Source organism: Natator depressus, chromosome 1, assembly GCF_965152275.1.
Source record: "Natator depressus isolate rNatDep1 chromosome 1, rNatDep2.hap1, whole genome shotgun sequence".
Lineage (NCBI taxonomy): Eukaryota > Metazoa > Chordata > Testudines > Cheloniidae > Natator > Natator depressus.
Window position 1 is genome coordinate 346,501,586 of NC_134234.1, and position 24,349 is coordinate 346,525,934.

General features: G+C 50.1%; 1 protein-coding gene across 1 annotated transcript in view; it reads left to right on the plus strand.

Annotated features, from left to right (window-relative positions):
* Nucleotides 1-24,349, plus strand: part of SND1 (staphylococcal nuclease and tudor domain containing 1) — a 494,703-nt gene that overhangs the window by 12,274 nt on the left and 458,080 nt on the right. The window contains exons 2-3 of the mRNA XM_074942785.1: nucleotides 13,583-13,732; nucleotides 18,608-18,728. Of these exons, the coding sequence (XP_074798886.1) occupies nucleotides 13,583-13,732; nucleotides 18,608-18,728 (271 nt within the window). The remainder of the gene's footprint in view (nucleotides 1-13,582; nucleotides 13,733-18,607; nucleotides 18,729-24,349) is intronic.

Consider the following 24,349-nt stretch of genomic DNA (forward strand, 5'->3'; position numbering starts at 1 on the left):
TTCAATGGGGGAGAACCTGGTCTTACTCTGAAATGTCATGGAAATCACAGCACTTTTTTTTAAGCGGGACAAACTGAGGAAAATGAGTTTGAGATGCTTCCTGAGAGCGAATTCCTGAAGGAGGAAGGTGCTGGCAGAGCAGTGGGTGGGCTGAAGCTACACGGAGGGTGTGGGATATGATCTGCCATGTGTGTGGGGTGCCAAGAATGCACAAGGTCCTGTGGTTGAATGAGGACGTTCAGAAGCTAATAGAGGATGCAAAGAAGTGTGTGTTGAGGGACTAAGCAAAGGTAATCTGTTTGAGAGACTGCAGTCAGGTTGATTGTGGATGGCTGCTGTGGGAATGATGACTAGAATCTCAGCTTTGTGCATTTTTTGTGATGGGAATCTCAAGCCCAATAAAAATGCACGGTAATAATGCTCCGCATGTCTCACACAGTGATTGCAAAGCACTTTACAAAGGAGAGTCAACATGTCCCCTTTGCAGATGGGGAAACTGAGCCCCGGAAGTGGTGTCTTACCCCAGGTAACAAAGGGAGTCTGGGCACAGCTAGGAACAGCACTCATGTCCACCTGACTGCAGTGTGCTGTGAAGTCTGAGGCCTTTTTCTGCAATGAACAGTAGCCAGATGGAAAGACAGCAGCCGTGAGCTAGGTAGAAGTCACAACCTCACATTCCCGCTAAATTATATCAAAACAACATATTATTGGGCTGTTAAGGAGGTGCTCCTCTCCGAACAGTACCCATCCTCACCAGGCAAAGAAACAGATCTTAAGATGTTTAAAGAAAACTTGTTTGGCATTCTGTCTGGCAAGGAACCATATCAACAGTTGTGATTGTGAAATCCCCACTTTATTTTGTCTTTATGGTCCTCACTTCTCTATTGTTTATCTGGAGGGTCTCTGGTTCTATGATTGTTTCTATCTGTTTCATAACTAATCTTGCAAGATTTAAATCAGCTAAGGTGCCGGGGTCTGATTGGTTAAAGAATTATTTTGTAATGGGCTAGGATTGGTGAAGAATACTGTTCTTTAGTTTACAATGATTGGTTATGGTACAGCTAAGCAGGACTCACTGTATAAACTGGGGTCCAAAAGGAAGTTCTTTGGAACCAACTCCAGGACGTAGCCCCAAGATCAGAGCTGCCAGACCTCAACACCATGCCAACCACATGGTGCAGAATACTGTAGCCATGGACAATCTAATCTTGACTGGCCACCAAGAAAAGCTTGTCTGCCTTATGGGGAGTGGTGCACAGTGTATGCTTGCTTAGTGTGTATTTTGTTTTGGTAACTGTTAATAAATAGAGGTTAAGGGTATTACTGTGTAAGGCTCTTTCACTGGTAAAAGGCCCTACAAACCTGCAGAAGATTATGCCCTGAGCCCTAGGAACTGGGTAAGGGTAGGTGCTTTTCACCCAGAGCCCTGGGAAAGGGTTGGGGTGCCTAAATTATCCAGTTCCTAGGGTCTCAAGGTGTAACCCGGTTAAAGGTGGGGTGCCCTAGAGTGTGTGGGTAACAATGCTTCCTTGAGAAAATGACCTGATCTCAGAGCAACTCCAGTGCTTGCAGAGCATCCTGCTGAGTTGGATGGAGGCAGGCTGTCGTACCTTGCCTTGGAAGCTGCTTTCTTTTTTAAAGAGTAAAACCCTGGCACTTCTGGCTGCAGTGAAAACGTTATGAATGTGATTGGAGTGTAACTGATGGTGCCCACAGCCTGAAACAATAGCTGGGCCTGAGCTGCCCCTTTCACCTTGATTGGTAACTCAAAAGCCTAATGATGCTAATCAAACCATATGAGGAAGGTGAGGGGGTGACTAGGCTAGCTTGCCGCATTGCGGTGATCAGTCGCTTTAGCTAGTTGGTGTCTTGTTCTGAACTGCAGGGTTGTTTTCTGACCTTTCTCCTGTGCTTCTGTTTTACCATGTTGTCTTGCTGCCTGAAAACTTCTGTTCCCTGTACCTCTGGAAGGAACTCTATTGAATTCAGTCACATTCTGTCTTAGTCCGAGCCTGCGTGTCACCTTTGGGCGTTCTCCCCTCTGCCACAGCCCCTTGAGTCTTGATGGGTCTCTTCTTGCAATCATTCCCTGTGGCTTTCTCTCTAAGGAGCTGCCTGGGGCAAGGAGGGCTGGTGTCCAGGGCAGGTCTTCCCCTGAGGTGGGGGACCTGGGAGCTGGGCTCATGGAGGGAGTTGCCTTAGCTCATGTTGATGAGCTTCCATCTCTAACACTTCTCACCTAGGAGCATCCTAGATGGGTTCCTCAGGGGTCACCTTCCCTGTTAGTGGCTGTTGGAGGTCAGCTGTCACAGGTCAGTACAGGTAGACACAGATTCCTGGTATGTGGGGGATGTGGTTGGATCATTACTATGTGCCCAGACACTGTCTGGTGTAGAGCTGGAAGGAACCTGAGTTTAGTCCAGCCCCCAGTGTGAAGCTGTAACCTGACCGGAGTAATTACCCTCATGGAGTTGCTGGCTGATGTGCTAAAGCACTGTCTGATACTGGAGTCTGTATCCTGCACAATGTTGCTTGAGGCTTGTGTTTTATAGCCCAAATCTAATGATTCATCGCTGATCAGATAGGATTGGTGGTTGGTTTCTTGTTGCCTTTTTTGCATAAATGACAGGTGATGCAGCTGGAAACAGCCTGCTGATTCATCCCTGGCCCTTATAAAATCTCTTGCATGTTTGCAATGTCGAGGTGACTTGCCAAAGACAAGTCAGTTGTTCCATCTTGGAATACTTGGTTTGAACTGAGGATTCTTGGTCCTGATTCCACCTAGGGAAGGGCAAGCCCGTCTGCCGAGTGGTCTTTTCAGGACTTTGTTTACTCCTGTTCTGCTCAGTAATTCCAGTACTGTGTCCTGGATGTTGCAATCCATTGGAAAATGGCTGAGTTCTGGCTGCTCTTTCAATCTGGTGCTGAAAGAGAAGCCAAATGGCCAAGGTGGTGCATGGCTTGCTTTCTTGCCAAGCACATAGTCAATTCTAACAGGTCCAAGCATGTACTATGTGATGCGTCTCAGCAACTTCTAGCCACCTAATCAGGTTTCGCTTTTTGCTATATGTGCAGACATGAACAGTCAGGGCAAACTGACAACTACTAATTTCTAGCAACAGGTTAAGTGGCAGTTCCCCCTGGGAGAGGCCATCTGAGAGCTTGAAAACAATTAAATGCAAATTCTGGCTAGCCTTCTGGTGCTGAACTCACTAAATGTGTGAAATCAGCAACTTGGGGCAGGAACTTTGTCTTTAAAGCTCTGTGCATAGAAATATATAGAAAAGCTATAGGAATTATGGTGCATTTACAAATGGACACCATGGGAAGGCAGAGGTGTCTCCAGTCGCCAGGTTTTCATGTTTACACAGCAGCTGTAGCTACCCACAGTCTGGCTCAAAATGGGGGTCCTGTCTGAGGTGCAAATTAACTACCATTTGACTTGTTTTACAATGTGGGTTTCCTTTTGCCTCTTTGCTAGCTTCCCCTCCCATCTCCATATAACCCTTTGTGCCCATATCTTTCATGGCTTTCTTTCTCATGGTGCTCTTGGCATTCTGAGCCTGCTGAACGTTTCAGCTCTTTGCCTGACTGATAGTTGGACCTCGTGCCTGAGTTATAAAGTCAGAAGTGTGAGTGCTGAGTGTAAGGGTAACTGGCAGGTGTGGGGCAGTTGTATGGATTTTATTGCATGCTGTGTGAAAAGACAAACCTTGCTATCTCCAGTGCTGGTGAAAAGAGCTGAACTGCTGCCCTAGCAGAGACTGTGTAGTCTGAGCTGTTGGGTCCAATTTGCACCAATCCCTTAAAATCTCTGGGTGAGGTCCCTGGCTGTAATGAAGGAATGCACAGGGTGGGATCAAAAGCTCACCCTGGGCTGGTCCCTAATGTAAGTTTAGAGCAGCCTAAAAGCTGTTTTAAATTGACAGCAGCTGCTGACCATTCCAAGGGACCAATATCACAGCAGGGGGAGTCTGGCAGCACCTACACTGGCAGCTGGAGCTGCTTCTCTGGCTGCCCTTAGATTGTGCTGGAGTGAGCCTCCTATCACCAGATATTTGGGGGGCTGTGCAATCTGGACCTCTTACTGAAATCCCCCAAACCACCAGATTCAAGGTTGCACCTGCTAACAGCAGCTGCCTCTTCCCCTCATCAGAGAACCCTAATAATTTCCCAGGACACTTAGGTGTTGTTAATTGGATAAAACAGTTAACAGCATCTGAGTTTTCTTGTGCCCTGTAAAGTGAAGATTAAGGGTAACTACAACTATGAAACCTGAGTCTTGAATTGTTGAGCACTGAGGTCTTTGTAGCAGGATTGCTCTGGATGTATCATTTACTTTCAGGCTTAAAGTGAAACTCATTTTCCAGTAGTTTGTATTGTGAATGTATTTCATTTGTATGATCTGTATGGCGAATAACAAATGGCATGTAGTGATGCCTGGTGCCATGTGCAATACAAATGATCTCCAGGTAGGAATGCTTTGGATCAGTGATCTGGTGTGTACCATCGATCTGCTGTTCAGCTGGGCACAATGATCTGCTCCTGAACACAGGAGGCAGCATTCTGCAGTGCAGGGAAACATGCTACAGTTTTCCTGGTACCTTGTGTATAATGTTAAAAGCTGAACCAAGCCCTCAGTCAGAGTGGAATGTGGATTCGGTTCCCAGTAAACCCATTACATTGCATCACTTTTTCTCCTGCTAGATCCCAAAAGCCCTTAGCAAAGGGATACACAAGGATCATTGCAACCGTGTCTGGGGTGGAGCACATGAGCTGTTTAACAGAGCACAGCAATCCTTCACCTCTCTTTAGGTTAGGAAGTAAGGAATTTTGTCTCCAATTTAAGCCACAGTGGGAATTTTATGGAAGCAGGAAGTGCTCGTCCAGCTTGAAACATGATTTGGGCATTGTGGCTTTTAATAGCATCCATCACCATGGTAGCTAGCTAATAACCTTTCGAAAATGGGAAATGTGCAACCCCTGGAATCCCAGCTAATCCCTGACTGGGCTGATGGGGCCAAATTTAGTTCTCCAGTGCTAATTTACCCTGGAGAGACAGTGTGATAAATGGGCTGGTCACAGCCTTGGGGAGAATTGGGTTGAGAGTAACTAGACCAGAACCCTGGAAAGCCTTTTGTTTGCTGTCCACGCTGGTCAGATTGTTCTTGTTACTGTAATTTATGGAGCGGACAATGTTTCCTAAAATGTATGTGTGAGAGGGAGGGTCTTTCTTCCCTTGGCCTTGTGGGCCATTCTGTTTTTCCTCTCTCCCCCTTTCACTGGCGGATCCCCCCAGCACATTCCTGCTTTGAGTGGCTTATTAATCTAAAAATGTGTAACAATTAACAGCTCCAACAGTCAGTCAATGCCATGTGCTCAGGACCTTGATTTTAATTCTCCCACTAGCACCACTGAGTGGAGAGTGTTCAGATTACAGCATGTGGGAAGCAATTGCTGACCTAGCTCTGTTGTAGAAACTACCACCCTATGGGGGGACCTGGCTTTAGCCGAGGGCTTCATCTTGCAGTGTAGAGGGGGTGTAACCATGTTCTGCCATTAGTTCTGAGCTGTTGCAGCTTTGGACTTGAGTGAGGAACCAGCATGGTTCTGCAGCACGCTTTAAACATCTCTGACCCTGCCTGGGTTGCAGGACAAACTTCCCCAGTCTCCTGACAGTCCGGTCAGTGTAGCAGAGACCTAGCCTTACTAGTGCATTGGTTTCAAATCACTGTGCAGGAGTGGGGTGGGGGCACATGGCAAGCGTGTATTTGGAGCTAAATACCTGTAGGACAAGTTCCCTCTAAGCTGCACGGCTGTGCAGCTACCTATTAAGCCCTGCGGTGGGGAGAGATGCCTCTCCCCCAGCATGGACCTGCCATGGTGGGGTGAGGTGTCTCTCTCCACGTGTCCTGCCCCAGCCCCGGCATGGACCTGCTGCGGCTGGGGGAGAGGAGCCTCCCTGCCCCCCAGCCCAGGTGCTGCTGGGGGGAGTCCTCTCTACTTGCTGTAGTCCCCAGCAGCCTGCACCCCAAACCCCTCATCCCTGGCCCCACCCCAGAACTGCATCCCCCAGCCAGAACCCTCACCCTCCCACTCCAAACCCCTCAGCCCCATCCCCACCACATGAATTTTGTTCTGTGTACCAATATGGAGGTGATGTGTCACACAACAAAATTCATTCCACACATGCGTGGGCAAAATTAGAGGGAACACTGCCCCTACGAGGCTGGGTTCTTCCTTATTTATAACTGCGGTGTGGCTTACTCTCCCTTTTCCTGTGCAGGAGAGGGGTGGTTTTTATAATCCAGGTAGAGACACGCTCTAGACGTATTCTGGAGTGAGCTCTTGTATCCCCACAGAATCTTGTAGGAGCCTTGGGGAACTGTGTGTGTGTGTGGGGGGGGTGTGGCACCGTATCTGCAGCTGTGTTGCTGTTACTCCAGCTCCCATCCGGAGTTATGGGCAGGGAAAGCTTTCCTCCCTGCTACTAGAGAGCTGAGGCCAAATGGCTTTTCTCACCAGCCTGGCAGTGGTGATGGAGGTGGGGGTGTGGTTTAAGCATGCCAAGTGGGTGTTGGGTAGCGTTTGTATAATATGGGATCAGGCATTGTTGGGAGTGAGTTGAGGACTCCAGCTGGGCCCCTCAACTGCCAAGGCTGGACTTGCTGCAGAGGCATGTCATGCCCACCACTGAGGGGGGAGAGAGGGGATCGTCATTTGTGGCTAGAGGATGGTGCCCATGCTCGAGTGGGTCAGAATGGGGGGTGGATGGATAAGCGCCTGGAGGACTCCAGGGAGGAGAAACTGAAGTTGGCTCTGGAAATTCCTGTTTTTGGATGGCAGCCCTTTCAGGTGATGTCCTGGTGACCTTGCTGGTTTCAGTAGGATCCTGGCCAGGGGTAGAACTGGAGCGGGTTTGGAGGTTACCCACGTCTCATGCTTCAGAGGAAGGCTAAAGCCTGAGGGTGGGGACACAGGACTTGATGGATGAATGCTCTGGCTGTGGTGAGTGATTCCCGGGGGGGGGGGGGGGAGGGGGAGGGGGATATGTCCCTGTTTGAGGCAGGAGTATTCTGCCCCACCATAGCCGCCGCCTTCTTTCTACTGGATCTGATGCAGCCCAGAGGAGTGTGTGCTGAACGATGCAAGCAACTGCATTCTCTGCACATCTTGCGCCATAGATGCACTCCTACCCTGGACCCTAACTATGGCACTGAATGGTTCATGCTGCCTGCCTGTGCTCCAGCATTGGAGAGCTTGCATTCTCCTTCGGGGAATATCTCCGCTCCCTGTCTGGGCTCAATCTGCTCCGCTTGCTGCCAAACAGCCGCCTCCTTACAGACTTGGAGCAATCCCATAGGAAGAACATGGCTCTGTAGGCCACTGTACATCCAGCTGGCCTGGAGGGAGGGGAGAGCTCACCTTTTAGGTTAGATTTCTGCTCTCCTGGCAGCCTGCCTGAGTGACTGTAGTCTCCCATTAGCCAGGAGGCTGGGCTGGAGTTTGCTTTTTGCATTTGTATTCAAGGCAATTGGGGAAAGGCAAAGAGCAGTCTGAAAACAAGGTTAAAAGCATCCACTTTTTACGTTGGTTCAGGGCACTGGATGTTCTGTGACTGGAATATTTGGGCTATAATTCATCTGAATATGGCAGCTGTCCTCAGTGCTCCGGCATGCTAGGAGAACAGGACCTTCTCCTGTAGAGCTCAGTGGATCTGGTTTATTGGTGCCTGCATGGCAAAGGAATTTTCTCTGAACTATAGGCTTGAAAAATTCTCCATCTACTAGCCAGAGAGCTGACTTACCAGGCAAAGCTGCTCCATCACCTCACCTGGCTAGGTATCTGTATTCCTGCACACTCTTCTTGGCCCAGTTGTGATCTGTCCTCTCTGGGCTCTTGGGAGGTGATATCACTCCTCTTCTCCCCCTATAGGGGTGCTGGCAGCTTTGCCTTCCTAATGTTCAGTACATCTCGTGGGCATTTGGCTCCCAGACTGCTTGTACATACATCAGCAGATCAGAGTGCTCCTGAGAATCACACACACCAGGCTGTTTCCTTTGATCCCTCTATTCGCAACTCATAACTGGTCCCAGTAACTGATTAGTGGTTTAGAGAACATATACCTCCTAAGAACTTACTCAGCTTGAGATTCCCATGCATTTTATCTAGCACAGGACATTGTCAATGCAATATGATGGCGGAGAAATTACACCCAAACCAGGCAGTTCAGTGTCATGGAGTCTGCAGCCCCTGTAGTGCAAACCCCTTGCCCATCTGTGGGTATTTACCAGAAGGTGACACTCCTGACTCTTCTGCATTTAGTTCTCCCCTGATGTTGCGCGAATGTGTTTTGTACAGAGTTCCACGGGGTTCTAGAAAGTGGCAGTGAATCTGACCAGCGCCTAGGCAAAGCAGTGAGCAGTGACAGAGGCACTAGAGGTGCATGCAGGCTAGATAAGGCAGCATTGCATCAGATCAAACATATGGGCTAAAATGTATCTTAGAATGAAAGCTTGGTTCCTGCAGAAACTGATGGCTTAGGCATCCAGCTTGGTAGGAGAGGTCGTGAATTTTTCAAGCCACGTTCCATGGTGCCCAAAAGGGTCCCCTGCGACCTGATGTGCAGGTCCCCCTCCTTGGCTCTTTTGCAACCCTTGTGATTGCAGCTGAGTGGGGGCTGTGCTTGTGGTGGGTACAAGAGCCTTTTGAGTACACCACACAGGCAGGTGCACAGTTATGCTGAGGAGGGAGATAACCGAAGCCAGCAATCTTGGGTCTGAAGGTCAAATTTGTGTTGGTGCTGGAGGATCCCACGCAGCCAAAATGATGAAAGCTGTCCCAAATGCACAGCCAGCTGAGAAGGCACGGTCTCTGGGCAGACAAATTATATTAACATTTCCAGCACTCTAAGGTCCTGGATCCAGTCAGGCAGTGCCCTAGTCTAGATGCTCTACCAATCCTGTCCCTGCATGAGGAGTAGGATGCTAGTTGATTGCCTGGAGCTGGGCATGCTTATCTCCTAGCTCCTCCTACTTTCTCAGTTGGCAGGTTTCCCCTGCGGTTTTTTCTGTACTGAGAATTAAACTGTAGATTAAGCAGCAGATCGCATGTATCAGTCAGAATTTGTGGGTCATTCCTGGGTGATCCTTCTCCCTGGGTCCAAGCAGGACTAGATGCAGCTCCCTTTGAAGTCTGGAAATGCCCTTCCAGTCTGGCTATTGCACGGAAATCCAGTCCCCCAGGTAGCACTGCATCATGCACCCAATGGGAGATTGAACAAGTGGGGCAGGCAAGAGCAACAGGTGGGTCTTCATGCCAGCTATACAGGGACCTCTGGTATCACACAAGCTTTGCTTCCTGGTCATCCTTCAGACAGGGCGGCCTGGCCTGTGCTCTTTGGGGCATGCTCACCTTACTGGCTCAGGGTTACTGCTCCTGGGTGCTCCCTTCCCTTGGGGCTAATCATGCTGCCTCTGCACAAACCCAAAATCTGGGGAATTTGGGCCCTGAGTGTAATGAGGTCAGCAGTCCTTCCCAGCAGGCTCTGCTCAGTGAGCAAAACCCTCGAAGTGCTGCGTTTGCTCTCCCCACCAGCTGTGTGTGTTCTGCTGGATATTCCTGATGAAACATGGGTGTTAAATGTCAGTGTGGCTGTCAGTGCCCTCCCACTGCATTGCCCCTCACATCTGCTTGGGAAGCTTTGGCCTGTGATTAAGGTACCTGTTCGTTTTGGTTGGTTCTCCCCTTCTGCTACAGCCATCCTGCTTGTTGGCCCCATGCGTGGTGATGGCACTGCTCTTGCAATTAGACCGCAGCGAAGGCTGTAGTATTTGGATTACGGTGGCACCAAGAACAAACACGTGGCAGATGTGAGTCATGTTTAATGCTTGACTGGGGATGGTGCTTAGATACTGTGGTGATGTGTGGTAAAAGAACTGATCTAGGATAGGATAGAGAGGCCCCTGCTGAGATCGGGGCCTGTTATGCTCAGCCCTGTGCAAATATTTAGTAACTGTACGCTCTTAGGAGCAGGGACTATCACCACAGAATAACATGGGTCTGGGGAGCGAAGGCAGGGAGAGGGGGGAAGTAACTCATCCATGGTCACCCAGCAGGGCAGTGGCAGAGCTGGGAACAGAGCCCAGCTTTCCTCAGCTCCATGAGACTGCGCTGTTTCTCCTGTGTGTAACTGCCGAGGGAGACACATGTCTCAGCCAAGTTCCGGGGGGAGCCTGGACATCACTCATTGCAGTCCCTCCTAGCTACAGAATCATAGAATCATAGAATATCAGGGTTGGAAGGGACCCCAGAAGGTCATCTAGTCCAACCCCCTGCTCGAAGCAGGACCAATTCCCAGTTAAATCATCCCAGCCAGGGCTTTGTCAAGCCTGACCTTAAAAACCTCTAAGGAAGGAGATTCTACCACCTCCCTAGGTAACGCATTCCAGTGTTTCACCACCCTCTTAGTGAAAAAGTTTTTCCTAATATCCAATCTAAACCTCCCCCATTGCAACTTGAGACCATTACTCCTCGTTCTGTCATCTGCTACCATTGAGAACAGTCTAGAGCCATCCTCTTCGGAACCCCCTTTCAGGTAGTTGAAAGCAGCTATCTAATCCCCCCTCATTCTTCTCTTCTGCAGACTAAACAATCCCAGCTCCCTCAGCCTCTCCTCATAAGTCATGTGCTCTAGACCCCTAATCAAGAGAACTTGTCTGGCTGCAGCGAATGAGCGATCTAGCACACATGCTGGGGGTTGTTTCTTGAGTGTGGGCTTGGGGAGAACTAGCCAGCTGAGACTGTTAAACCCTGCTGTGCCAAGCCCAGCATGGATTCTCTAGGTGGGGTTGGCCACAAGGGCTCAGTCCTGGTGCTGCAGGGCCTTCGCTGCAAATGGGAGGATTCTCCCATTAGCACACCCCCACCCCCGCTAATGTGTTCAGGGGGCAGCTCCTGGTGGTGTGGACTTTTACTCAGTGCATTGGAATAAGCCTCTTCCCTTCCCTGGAGAGCCAACAGTTTCAGATGAAATAGACTAGGAACAGATATTGGGTAGGGTTGCCAACTTTCTACTGCTACAAAACTGAACACCCCTGCCCCGCCCCCCTCACTCCATCTCCTCTGTCTCTCACTCTCCCCACCCTCACTCGCTCATTTTCACAGGGCTGGCTCGAGGAGCTGGGGTACAGGAGGGGCTGAGGGCTCTGGCTGGGGGTATGGGTTCTGGGATGGGGCCAGGGATAAGGGGCTTAAGGTGCAGGAGGGGGCACCAGGCTGGGGGGTGGAACATGGGAGGGGGATCTGGGCTGAGACAGGGGGTTGGGGTGCGGGGTGGGGTACAGGCTCTGGGCTGGGGTTGTAGATTCTGGGGTGGGGCCAGAAATGAGGGCTCCAGGCTGGGGAAGGGGGTTGTGGTGCAGGGTGGTGAGGGCTCCGGCTGGGGGTTCAGACTCTTGGGTGGGGCTGGGGATGAGGGATTTGGGATGCAAGAGGGGGCTCTGGGCTGGGGCTGACTGGTTCGGAGTGCAGGAAGGGGATCAGGGCTAAGGCGGAGGTTGGGGCATGGGGTGGGGGGGGTGAGGATTCCAGCTGGGGGTGCAGGCTCTGGGGTGGGGCTGAGGATGAGGAGTTTGGGGTGTAGGAGGGTTCTCTGGGCTGGGATTAAGGGGTTCGGAGGATGGGAGTGGGATCAGGGCTGGGGTAGGGGGTGGGTTAGTGGTGCAGGGTCCAGGTGGCATTTACCTCAAGAAGCTCCCGGAAGCAGTGCCATGTCCCCCCCTCCGGCTCTTACCTGGAGGCGCGGCCAGGTGGCTCTGTGTGCTGCCCCATCTGCAGGTGCCACCCCCGCAGCTCCAATTGGCTGTGGCTCCCAGCCAATGGGAGCTGCAGAGCTGGCGCTTGCGGTGGTGGCAGTATGCGGAGCCCCCGGCTGCCTCTGTGCATAGGAGCTGGAGGGGAGACATGCTGCTGCTTCCGGGAGCCGTGCAGAGCCATGGCAGGCAGGGAGCCTGCCTTAGTCCTGCTGCGCTGCCAACCAGACTTTTAATGAAAAACCAGACACCTGGCAACCCTAATCTTGGGTGAGGCAGGGTGTGGGCTTACTAGTGAGATAGCATGAAGGGCTGCTGGAAGTGGGGTGCGAAGAAGAGGGAGCTGGGTGCATTGCTCTGGGGATTTACAGGCATAAGGGACAGCAACATGAAGTGCAAAACCTGCCTTGCCCTTGTTTGCATCTAGGGGTCAGCAGTGGTGCGACTGCACAGCTTGCTGACCGCCTATCCCTGACTGTAGGCAAGGCTTGCAAGTGCCACGTGTGAGTAACTTGATAGCAGGAGGCCCAGGGACTGAGCTCTGCTGACCTCCACTTGGGCTCATTTCCCTGGCCCACACAAAGCTCCGGTTGCACACAAACCTTCGATGCTGGGGTGCTCACTACCGCTGGCTGTGGTGAGAAATTCTTATGCAGTGCCTTCCTGGGGAATGGGCAGGAAGTCCTGTTAATGTCACACCCCGGTAGTCTGTACCCACCACCTTGCTGCTCTGCATGTCTGCTTGCTCACTGCTGTAAATGCTTGGAGAGCAGCTCGCTACCTCTGCTTCAATCTGACATTCGTGCTCTTTGTCCTGAATCTAATCCATCTGTAGCTGGCTGACCTGGTGGCTCCAGTGAAGCTGGTCATATGATTTCTGGCTAAACCCCACTGCATCTCTGCTGGTTGGCAGTGTGCTGGGTCTGGCAGCTCGCCTCTGGCCCACTCCTTTGTCACAGTGGGGCCAGCTGTGCCATGCTTTACTTCTGCAGAAAGGGTACTACTTTCTCCTGCCTGCTAACTCCCAGCTGCCTGCTGGCATCTCTCCAGATGGGCCCGGCACCCTCTTCTGCAGCAGTGACACTTCTTGCTACCTGCGTAGTGGCTGGAAATGGGCTTAGCTGACAGTACTGCAGAGGCCCTGTGCTAGGATGCACATGGAGCTCTCTAGTCTAAGGTCCCGGAGTGCTGTTCAGCAGAGTAAAACCAAACTGCTGTCCCTTGGGGCTCAGGTACATTGTCCATTTCTGTGGACTTGAAAATCCAGGTTTGCAGCAAAAGAGCAAAATTATGTTAAAATTCACCTGTAGATGAACTCCAGTGTTTAACTCCCGCAGTGAGGTTGGGTCTGAAACGTTTGCCGTTGGCAGAACTCTATCTGCTGCGGTTGGTGAGCTTTGAGGGGATGCATCCAGGAAAGGGTGTGGGAGGGAATGGAAGTTGGGGCCAGCAATGGCTGTTCTGAAAACACCCCTGTTTAAGTGGGGAAATTTTTAAGGTGCTGTTAGGAAGTGGGGAGAGTGATGCTTGGACATAATGATGAGTGCCAGGAATACAGCCTAGATACAGGAACTGAGTGGGGTGAATTTGATGATGAAGGGCCCATTACAGCGGAAGTGCAACTCCAGATCTGTAAGTGGGATCCCAGGTCCCTGTCAGCACAAGGCCCAAGGCAGGGATGGGGTGGAACCAGATATCATGCTTGAAGCTTCTTCAAGGGTTTAACTTTGCTGTTGGAGTACTAATGTTCTCTGTCTGCCTCCCTGCAGGTCCTCTCAGGCTGCGCCATCATTGTCAGAGGGCAGCCCCGTGGGGGGCCCCCTCCGGAGCGGCAGATCAACCTCAGCAATATCCGTGCTGGAAACCTCGCCCGCCGGGCTGCTGCAGGACAGCCAGATGCCAAGGATACCCCTGATGAGGTAGGTGTCTCCTTGCTGGCCAACAGGCTGGTGCATAAGGCTGGATTGCATTCAACTCCTCATGCTCAGAGCACCTAGTACTGTGGTCAGGAGCTTAATTTAGAATAAATCAGGGAGATAACCTAATGTGCTTGCCACCCAAATACTGCCTAGCCCTGGCAGATGGCCCAAAAGTAAACCTCAAGCCAGCAGTGATTTTTGCACTGATCAAGAACTTAGTAGATCAAGTCCTCGGTCTTGGACCAGTGTAACTTGATCCATGAGGTGGTGCTCCTTGCTGGGGGGGTCGGTGCAGACACAATGCCCAGATGTGGCACGTGGGGGTGCTGTGCTGCAGGGAGTGGGCTTGAGTCTGATCCCAGAGTCCCACTGTTGTGCTGCAGAGAGCAGTAGGGGTGCTCTCCCTTATGTGCTGACCTAATGCCCCAGTGTGGTCGTAGAGGGCGCTGTGAATTGGGGGTCAGGCACAGAGTCCTGGACAGATTCTTGTTTCAGCCTTGTTTTGTCTTTACATTTCTTTAGCTGAAACAGAAGAGCACAGTTAATTGTCCGCACCTGTTGCTGTGTTGTCACTCAGTTTGTTGAATGCTTGCTCAGAGGGAGTGGAATGCGCCATCTATTGAAACCACAGGGCTTCTTCCTACAGCCTCTGTGCTATCTATCTTAGTGACCAGGCCCAGCCCTGCTTAGCTTAAGAGTCAAATGGGACACAGCTGGAGATGGGAAGGGTAATGATGATTATCTGAGAGGGTGTGTGAAAAGACTAATTCACAATTGCCCAGCCCAAAAGGGTTTTACTCACAGCTCAGATCCCTCTTTAGCTAGGCAGGCAGGCGTCATTCTCCACATTTACTGGTTTAAAATGAACAGATTCTGTATTTGAGTAATCGTATAGTGTAGCAGTGAGCTTCCCCTCCAGTGCCCCAGGTAAATCTTCCATGCTAATGTACAGCCTTGTTTTTTTCCAAGGAGGCGGAGACTGGAGGAGGGAAATGCATCCATGGGATGGGAGGTGGGTATGGGAATAGGTGCTGGCTCTGCAGCACCCCACTGGGGGATAAATGGGACTCCAGGCGCCGCCTTTTGCCCACCAGGATCACCAGCACAAAATGTTTATAGAACTTACCCGGGGCTGTGCTGTGAGAGAAGCAAATTTCAGCTGCAAGGCTGATGTCTCATTACCATAGAGTCCCCTGCTTCACTTTAGCACGACACAGGCTACAGGCTGCAGGATGCTAACTCAACCCAGGAGACTCTGAGCTGCCTTTGACTCACTGCTTTGCTCGAGGGCTAAATATAGAGGATTTAAAAGTTCCTCAAAACCAGGCTTATTGCTACCTGCTCCAAAGGGCAGGTATTAATGCAGCACACCCTCCTCCCAACCCCTTGTTCTGGCTGTAGGCACTCAGACTGGCCATGTTTGAGTGCAGGGCATTTTTTTCAGTGCCGAGTGAGGGAGCATAGAGACAGGGCCAGGTCAGGGGTGTATTATCCAGGGCTGTATATTGCATTACATTCTGTCCTGAGATTGCGGGTCCTGTAACTCAAGGTTTTATGTAGTGTTTTGGCTCCAATTACTCAGCTATGGGTTTCCTTCAGTGTCTGAACTGATACTGTTAGGGTACAGTAACCTGGTACATCCTGTCCAGTGTTTGGTAAGGAGTTTAGACAATGGATATCTACTGGAGGATCTTGCTGCGGGTGAATTAGCAGGGTACTCTATATGGGCAGTTAACCACTCACTTTCAGGCCTGTATATTAATTGCAGGGCATTGGTGTCAGTGCCTGAAGTTGGCACAGCTCTGATCTTCCACTGCTGGAAGAGTGGGGGAAAGGAATTCCCCACCTATCCTCCAGAACATGGTGTTCTTGTCTGAGGCTGGGTATCGGCGGCTATGTGCTTGCAGATGGCACATCAGTAACGGGTGGAAGCTAGGGTGAAATTAGAACTTTTCAGTCCAGAGTGAGGTGCAGTGTTTTCAGTGTAGTTACTGGGTTCTGTTCCCAGTTCAGATGCTGATCAACTGTTAACCTGAGCAAGTTGCTTTACCTCTTAGTGCTTGTTTGAAGAATAAATAGAACTGTTTGAGAATTTGAGTAAATGGATATTGTTGGAAAACGCTGATTCATTCAAACTAAAATGCTTTGTGGGAAAGGGTTAATTTCAATGGATAAGAAAATTTTGAAAAACTTTTGAAGTTTCAAAATTAAGCTTTAATCAAAATGAAATATTACAGTTGACCTGATCAGAATTTCTTTTGGATGTTTGGCTTGCAAAGAGTCTAGATTTTGACATTGTCCTGATGTGGGTTGGGAATTTTTTTCAAATTTATTGAAAAGGAAAAGTTTTCTGCCCAGCTCTAAAAATCAAGGACTTTGTGTTCCCTGTGATCCCCTGTGATGCACCATCTTGGGGAACAATATTTTGGCAGAGTATCCACATGTCCCATTTCAAAGCAAATGAGGAGGTGAGGCTGGGGATAATACTGAAAAATTAGCCTAGAACATCTTAGTGGTTAAGACACCTTCAGGGCAACATTCACTTAAGCAGGCCATGTTTTCGTAGGCACTGCGAACCAACGTATATAACGAACAAAGGGCTGTCCTAAACCAGTTTGAAGAGACGTCTCACTTCTGACTTCTCCTCTTTCTGGTCCTGATATGTGAGCTGCTCTGAAGATGGACTTCTGGTCACATCCTGTTGAAATAGCCCATCTGACCAGTAAAGGGCCCAGAATGTATTCTACCCCAGTAGGGGAGACATTCCTTACACTAGAGGAATCCCTGTGTGGATTCTCTGGTCTGTGTAGTGCAAGAGATCAGACTGGAGGATCATGATGGTCCCTTCTGGTCTGAAATGCTGAGTATTTGCAGCAGTTGGATATCAGCATGTGTACGGTCCCGATCTAAGCACTTCGTGTTGTGTTGATTTGCAGGGAACAGAACAAAGGTTCAGGGACTTGCTTTTGGGGTCATGTGACAGATCAGAGTTTTAGGATGAGTAGCTGTTTGCTTCCATTAATGCAGAGGTTCTCGGAACAAATTTTTTTGTGGTTTCAAAGTGCGGCCACCAACTCTTGCTGGTGGCTGCTCTCACACTTTTTTCTAAAATACTTAATTAGCTGTAGGAAAAACAAATATGCATATAGACACAGCCAAATCATTGTAATTTATTTATTGCTAGCTAGTAAGTCTGTTGTGAAAAGTGATATGAACAAACATACAAGTATCACTCTTCACAGCAGACTTACTCAGTGTCAACAAGCCTGGGGACAAATTAAGCCCTAGATGGGGGGACTGGGGAGGCAGTGGAGGGCTGGAGTCTGAAGCCCTGTGGCCAGAGCCTGCCGCCCTGCTGTCCTGCCACGCCAGGCCCAAAGCCTGAAGCCCATCGCCCCGGGTGGGAAACTCACCTGCTGCCAGGTCCTCCAGTGTTGTGCTTCAAGTGTCTCCGCCGGGGGAGCAGGGCTCAACCACTGCTGGCGGCCGCAGCAAGCAACACCCAGGCGGTGAATCCAGGAGCAACAGGAAGGGGCTGCTACTTTGGCCCCCCCACGCCACCCCAGTAACAGCCCAGGAGGCTGTGGCTGCAAGAAAAGCTCCTGGTGGCAGCATGCGGCATATGCTGATTGCTCACTGAGTGGTAATGAACTTGCCCCATGTCCTCTTTTGGATAGAGGTGGTGGAGTTAGAACTAAACCAAACCTGGGATATCCACCCTCCCTGTGTTAGGTGCAGTATAGAGCTCCCTTAAAAGGCAGGTCTCCTTGCAGTGAGACTCTCCCTGGGGAGATTGTCTCCTGAACATCTTGTGTAGATGTATAAATGTCTTCTGCTTTATAAAATCATGCCTGTCAGTTCAGCTAATTGTTGGTGGCTAGCACAGTGTTCTCCCCAGCCCATTTTCTCTGCCCGCCTGATCCTGCAGTGGTGATGTGATGCTGAGTTTGTGCCCTTGCAGACTTTCTGGGGTTGGAGTGTGGGCTGGAGCATAGGACTGGGGGGAGGGGGAAGAGCTCAGATCCCCCTGATGAGGCAGTATGGGCATACAAACTACCATAGAACATTAGACCGGAAATAGCCATTAGCTCATTTAGACCCCCATCCCCAGGCCAGGATTGCTCCTTAGTATGTTTCCCAGTGCTGTTTGGTTCAGCTTTAATTGTCTAGTGTTGGGGCTTCCACCTGTGCCTTGGGGAGGCGATTTCACAGCTGTATTCTTACTGTGAGGATCTTCAATCTGTAGTTTCCTCTGGCTGAATTTATGCAAGTGAGAGAGTAGGGAGGAGCTGTTGCCAGCCCGAGGCCCTATGGCATGGTCTCAGTCTCAGCAGGGAAAACTATCTGGACAGTATTCATTGTTTCCTGTGGAGTGGTTGTGATCCTGACTACTTTGGAGCAGATCAAGAGGACAGCAATAGTTTAAATGTTGTCTTCTAACTGGGGCTGCTCCTGACCTGTCAGTGCTGGACAGACCTACTTTCCTCTGGATGCCTCCAGGTATCTTTGGCTTCCAAACCACTGAACTGCAGGTGGCCTCATGGGGGTCTCCTGCAGAAGCAGCGAAATGCTGTCTGGCCAAGAAAACACCTAGCTCCTTCGCAGCTCTTTTCATCAGCAGGTCCCAGTATGAAGGAGGTCAGTATCATTGACCCCATTTTACAGATGGGGAAACTGAGTAACTTGCCCAAGGTTACCCAGTAGGCCAGTATTGGTGAGACTAGGACCCATATCTCCTGAGTCCCAATCCAGTGCTCTGTTTACTAGGCAACGCTGCCTCCCTATGAGATCTCTCTGCACTGTGTCCAGGGAACCCTTAGGGTCTGATGGTGCCCACTTAGACCTCCAGTGACTAAGTTTTCTGTTTTCCCCCAGCCCTGGGGATTTCCAGCTCGTGAGTTCCTGCGAAAGAAGCTCATTGGGAAGGAGGTGTGCTTCACTGTGGAGTACAAGACCCCGCAAGGCCGGGAGTACGGCATGGTGTACCTTGGGAAAGGTGAGTAGTGGCTAGGGAGCTGCCAGACACGCACAGGGCAAAGTCTGCCATGCAGGTGGGTGAGGTGACGTGCTGCCCCTCAGTCTGAAGATGCTGCAAGTCCGCGTGAACCTGACACCCAGCTGTACATTGCCCTTCTTCCTATTGTGGCATCTTCCATAGTGCAGGCCTCAGGCTGCCATTTATGGCATTGTCACTAAGTCTAGGGAAATTCAGGTGTGGGTTCTTACTGGACCTTTGGGTACCCACTGGAATTGGATGCTGGGTTCTTATAGTGTAGTTTGCTTTGCTGGAGCTGCAGACTGTCATTGTTGAATGTGTTTGGGCTCCAGGCTGCTTCAGGTCATGGTGCTAATTGAATTCCCTTAGATTTCCTTTTGCAGCCCTTATTGCCATTATAAATCTTGTGGCTTTAGTCAGCCGGAGACAGGCAACGGAAAGGAGTTCTCCTAGCTCCCTTTTCGTTAGTTAGCATCCTTGGACTGTTGTGTGTTGGTCAGTATAGTGAGAATGGATGTTCGTTGCCCATGGTGCTGCTTGAGAACAGCGACTCAGAAGTGGGTGATCTGGCACTTATAAAACGGGAGTAGCCCTTTTGAATGCGCCCATTGCCCTTCTTAGGCCGTTGCTTTAGTTTAGCTTTTGAATGTTCTATAACTTACAGCTTCCTTCGTACAAAGCGTCACTGAGCAGCTTGCAGTGAGCTGGGACAGCATGCTTAGACGGAGTCTGTTAGGGTCGTTCCAGCATGCAGAAAGGAGCAAAGCTACCTACGGAGCAAGGGAAAAGGATCTGAGCTGTAAAAGTGGCCCAGCTGCCATAAATATCCGCAGGCCTAGTTCCAGTGAGGAGGGGCTGGGGCTCAAGGAAGAGGAAGGCAAGTTGTGTGGTCTGAAGTTGAGCTCGACTAGAAAACATTTTATGCCCTGAGCATTCATCAGTCCATGCTCTTGTTTCTGTTCTGCTGATCGCCGAGAATTTAGTTTGTACATCCTTGTCCTTTGCTATGGAGTGGGTCAGAAACCCAAATCTCTGTTCTTCCCCACTCCAGGAGTTTTTGAAAGAGTGGGGGAAAAGGCGGTCATACACACACAGCTCCCAGCATAATGGGGCCCTGATTCTGATTTCTGGGGGCCTTTGGGTGCTTTCAAAGATTACCAGGCCAGTAGGGACCACTCTGATCGTCTAATCTGACCTCCTGTGTAACACAAGCCGTAGAACATCACAATAATTCCTAGAGTAGAGCTTTTAGGAAAACATACACCCTTGTTTTTAAAAATGGCTAGTGATGGAGAATCCACCACAACCCTTGGTAAATGGCTCCAATGGTGGTTTACCCTCGCTAAGACTAAGCTGGGGGGAGGAAATTCGAGCAAAGCTTGGGTAGAGAGAAGCATGTGAGGAAAGAGGCTATAAGGTGTTGGGTGGAGAGGGAACAGACACAAACCAACAGAGAGACACCAAAGACTGACAAGACATGGAGAGAAGCCAAGAATGAGTGTCCAACAAAAGTCAGACGCGCATAGGAAGTCATTTTGCTTTTCATTGACACAGAGTCGATTGTCATCAGGTCACAGTTAAAAGCAGTGCACAAGTTGGGCACAGCTTGATTTATTCTTTGAAAATGGTAGGGAGTCTGGGGGCATGAAGACTTTATACAATGACTCAGAGGCTTCTAATTTTTTAGCCTGGTTCTTGTGTAAGCACCCCTTTGGAACGCATATACATGCATGATGAAAATGAGGCATACATTTAACAGTGAGGGTAATTAACCACTGGAACAATTTACCAAGGGTTGTGCTGGCAATTCTTAAATCCAGCCTAGAAGTTTTGCTGAAAGCTCTGCTCTAGGGCTTGTTTAGGGGAAGGTCTCTGGCCTGTGTTATAGAGGAGGTCAGACTAAATGATCACAATGGTCCTTTCTGGCCTTGGAATCTGAGTAAGGCTTATTCCAAAATGGTGCAGGGGGGGTTAAAGACCTTGCAGACTCTAAGTAATAGTTGGCCAGGTCAGCATTTGAATGGGAGACCTTCAGAGAGCTCCTAGAGGATGCTCTGGAATGAAACACACTGTTATGCCCATGGTACTATCGCTTTCCTCTTCCCTGAACTCCAGGTGCACATCGGTAGTAAAAATGAGGGGAACTGACAGGAGGACAGCCCTGGTTGCCTTCCTCTCCATGCTACATTTCCCTTCATTTCTCCTGTTCTCTCCATTCTTTGTTCACTATTGTCTGTTTTGCTTATTCCCTTTGCCTTTACTGCTTGTTGGGTCTCTGTGGGCAGAGGCGTGACTTTTGGTTTTCCCCAGGGGTGCTCCCCCCTTCCCCCAATGCCCCACACTTGCTCTGCCTCTTTCTGCCCCTACTTCGCCCCTTCCCGCTTCCCCCGAGCCCCTCCCTGAGTCACCAATCAGCTGTTTGGTGATGCCCCTGATTGGCAGTGGTGCCACTGAACAGCTGTGGCTGGTGGGTTCTGACCACCTACTTTTCCCTGTGGGTGTTCCAGCCCCAGAGCACCCATGGAGGCAGCGCCTCTGTCTGCGGGGACAGGAGTTCTGCTTCACGCAGGGAGGTGGCTGAAGAAGCTGAATAGGACTGGCCTCTTGTTGCCTAAATAGGGCAAATGCATTTTCCTTCCCCCTCCCTCTGCATGCTGGATTAGGTAGTTCCTGCTCCTCAGCTGTCAGTCCAGTGCACAAGGATCTGAAGTGTCCAGGGGAGAAGGCTGAACCCAAGCCAATGTGCAGTAAGCTGCTGGGTCACTGTCCAAAGAGGAAAAGGATAACGCTACCCAGTCATACAGTGCTGTCCTAACCTAGCTGTAGACTAACAGGAGCATAACTTTCATCAGCCTTCGGAGTGTCTGGGTCACTAGTGAGTCTTCAGTCTTTTCCATCTTGCTGCATGCAAGGGATTGTTCCCTGCTAAACCTGTGTGTTTTATGCTTCAGGGCATGAGCCAACCTCTAATGGGCACTTGCAGGAAATTTTCCCTGGAGTCAGGTTGTCCCATTATTGCTATTGCCCCAGCCTCTGGAGCAGCTTGCAGTTGGAGACAGGACATGGCACTAGATGGACTGCTCATCTGATCCAGTCTGGCTGCTGCTGCCCTTAGGAGGGAAGGATGGGTATCAGTGCTTAGGGCACTAGCCTGGCACTTGGCAGACCTTGGCCAGTTCTGTGCTCTGGTACAGACTGCATATGGCCTTGGGTGAGTCTCTGGGCCTCGTTTCCCCCTCCTGTTCTACCTTATAGGGGCATAGGAGGATAAGTGCATTAAAGACTGAGACACGGGGGCCAGATAAGAACCGTAGGTTCTTACAAGTCCCAAGCATTGTGGCTTCCACCCCTTCCCTAAAGGTTGAGTGCACAGCCTCCTGCATCTCGTGGTCGGGAGTCTTCACCAGTGCTCTGCTCAAGTAGACTTCCTTAATGTCCTCCTGCTGCCCCTACTTATTTCTATTTGGCTATGGTAATCCCTTCGTAGTCACCTGTTCCCACTGTTTTCAGGGCTTTCCTCCATAGCGGTGTAGCCAAGTGGTCTCTCAGCTGCCCATGTCCGATCTCCACTCTGTTGCTCTTTCCTGAACTCCCATCTGTCAGTCCTGTCTAACTCGCTAACACCAGTATGATCCAACTTGAGTTTCTGCTCAGGAGAGACCTGGAAATTGAGTCCAGGCCATGACAGGTACAATGCCAGAAGTGGGTATAGGGAGTGCCTGCCTTGCCAGCATGCTCAACTCCTCCCCCTCTTACAAACCAAAGGACCATTCACTCTTTGGTCTCTCCCAGGCCTTCCAATAAGGGGCTGCAGCTGTATGTAACCTGTCACCAGCCTGCCAACAGTAACTGCTATTGGTTGCTGTTGAACCAGTGACAGCGATAAGCTGCTGCCCTGCCAGTGTCTGAGCTATCCAGCGTATCACACAGGAATTGACAGACTGGATCAGACCCATGGTGCATCTGGCCTGGTCTCCAACAGTGGCCCGCACCAAATGCTTCAGAGGGAGGTGTGAGAACCCCCTCAGTAGCCAGTTGTGGGATAATCTGCACCCATAATCCTTTTGAAAAGCTGATGCTATGACTGACTCCTTGGGAGAGGACCATTGTCTCTGCAACTCCCTGGCTTCTGTACCAAATCCATTCTTCTGTTGGGAATCCTGGAGCGTTCGTGTATTTATCATCAGAAGGCAGAAGCAAAGTGCATAGTCTGCTAGAAATAAATCTTGAAAGGATTTTGTTCTGAAGTGACACTGCTATCGGTTTAAGTGCTCTGTTTCAGTGTTCTTCCTCCTTGTTCTCTGCCACATAAAAGATTTTTATGACAGGCTTCCTGTGTAGGTGTCTCCCTTATTGTTAAACTGTGTGACAGGACAGGATTTAGATGAATAGACGAAGCATAAAACATTTCCTGATGAAGTTTGTCAAGATGTCAATACAATTAACAATGCCACAACAGCCGCACCAGGCAGGTGCCTTCCTCCAGCTGGATTCTAGCTCTCTATTAGTGGTCAGAAGCCTGTAACCTTTGTAACTTGTTCTTAGCTTTGGGCTGAGCAGAGTGGGAGAAGCGCACACCTTATGAATTTGGAACACCCCAGCTGCGACCTTAGAACCAAGCTGGATTTGTCCTCCCCTTTTGGTTCTCTTTTGACTTTCACTTATTTCTTCTTTTGGATGGCTAACAGGAGAGAGTTCCCCCATTATGAAGTGCAAAAGGATTGTTACAGTTCTAGAAATGTCTGAGGAAATCTGACATGGATTCATTCCGAATGTACCTAGAGCCAGAGGCTGCTGCAGCCTCATCTGGGTAGGCCATGAACTTGGGGGGAGAGCAAAGCAAAAACCTTACCCCTTCAGATCACCCAAGTTGTCAGTTCCTGCCAGCTACTAATCTGCCCCCTTCCTTGCCAACAAACTGTTCCAGCCTCTCAGGCTGGAGAGAACCCCATGTCTGAGTCGATGTCTGTTCTGTGGACGCCTGTCAGACATACCCTCTGATGGCTGTGGTCAGGTGTGACCCATCGCTAACACATTAGCCACAAAGTTGGCTGATTCTGCACAGAATCAGTGTTTGTGTGGCTGTGTGTTATCATAGCAGTTGACGATCTCACCCTTCCCTGGGACAACAGCGTTTGATTAGAATTCTGTTTTTTTCCGGTGGCATTTCAAAAGCCCCTTTGATCCTGTTGCATATAATTACCTCCATATCCTATGCAATGGCTTCTGCTGCAGAGGATGACCTGGTCACGTATAAATATTTTTTCCCAGACTGATGTGCAGATCTTATGTCAGATTTTCTCCCTTATTCTTTCCCTCTTCCCTTGCCTTAATTGTCATCAGAGTGGCATGCCCCATACATTTTTATCCTTGTGCTTTGCTGACACCAAACTCCTCCTTGACAACCAGTGCCTATTGTATCATGGTGCCACCAGACTGGCACTTTTGATCTAGGTGTTCCCTGGGGCAAAGTGACACTAAGTGGTATTGGTGATCTGTGAGACTGGGGCTCCTGAATCACTTCAGCACTTCCAGGAAATCTGCCTGAAGTGGCCACGTGGCAGCTGCTAGAACCCTGTTTTCTGGCCAACCCCTCCTTCACCTCTCCGAGTGTGTGGAGG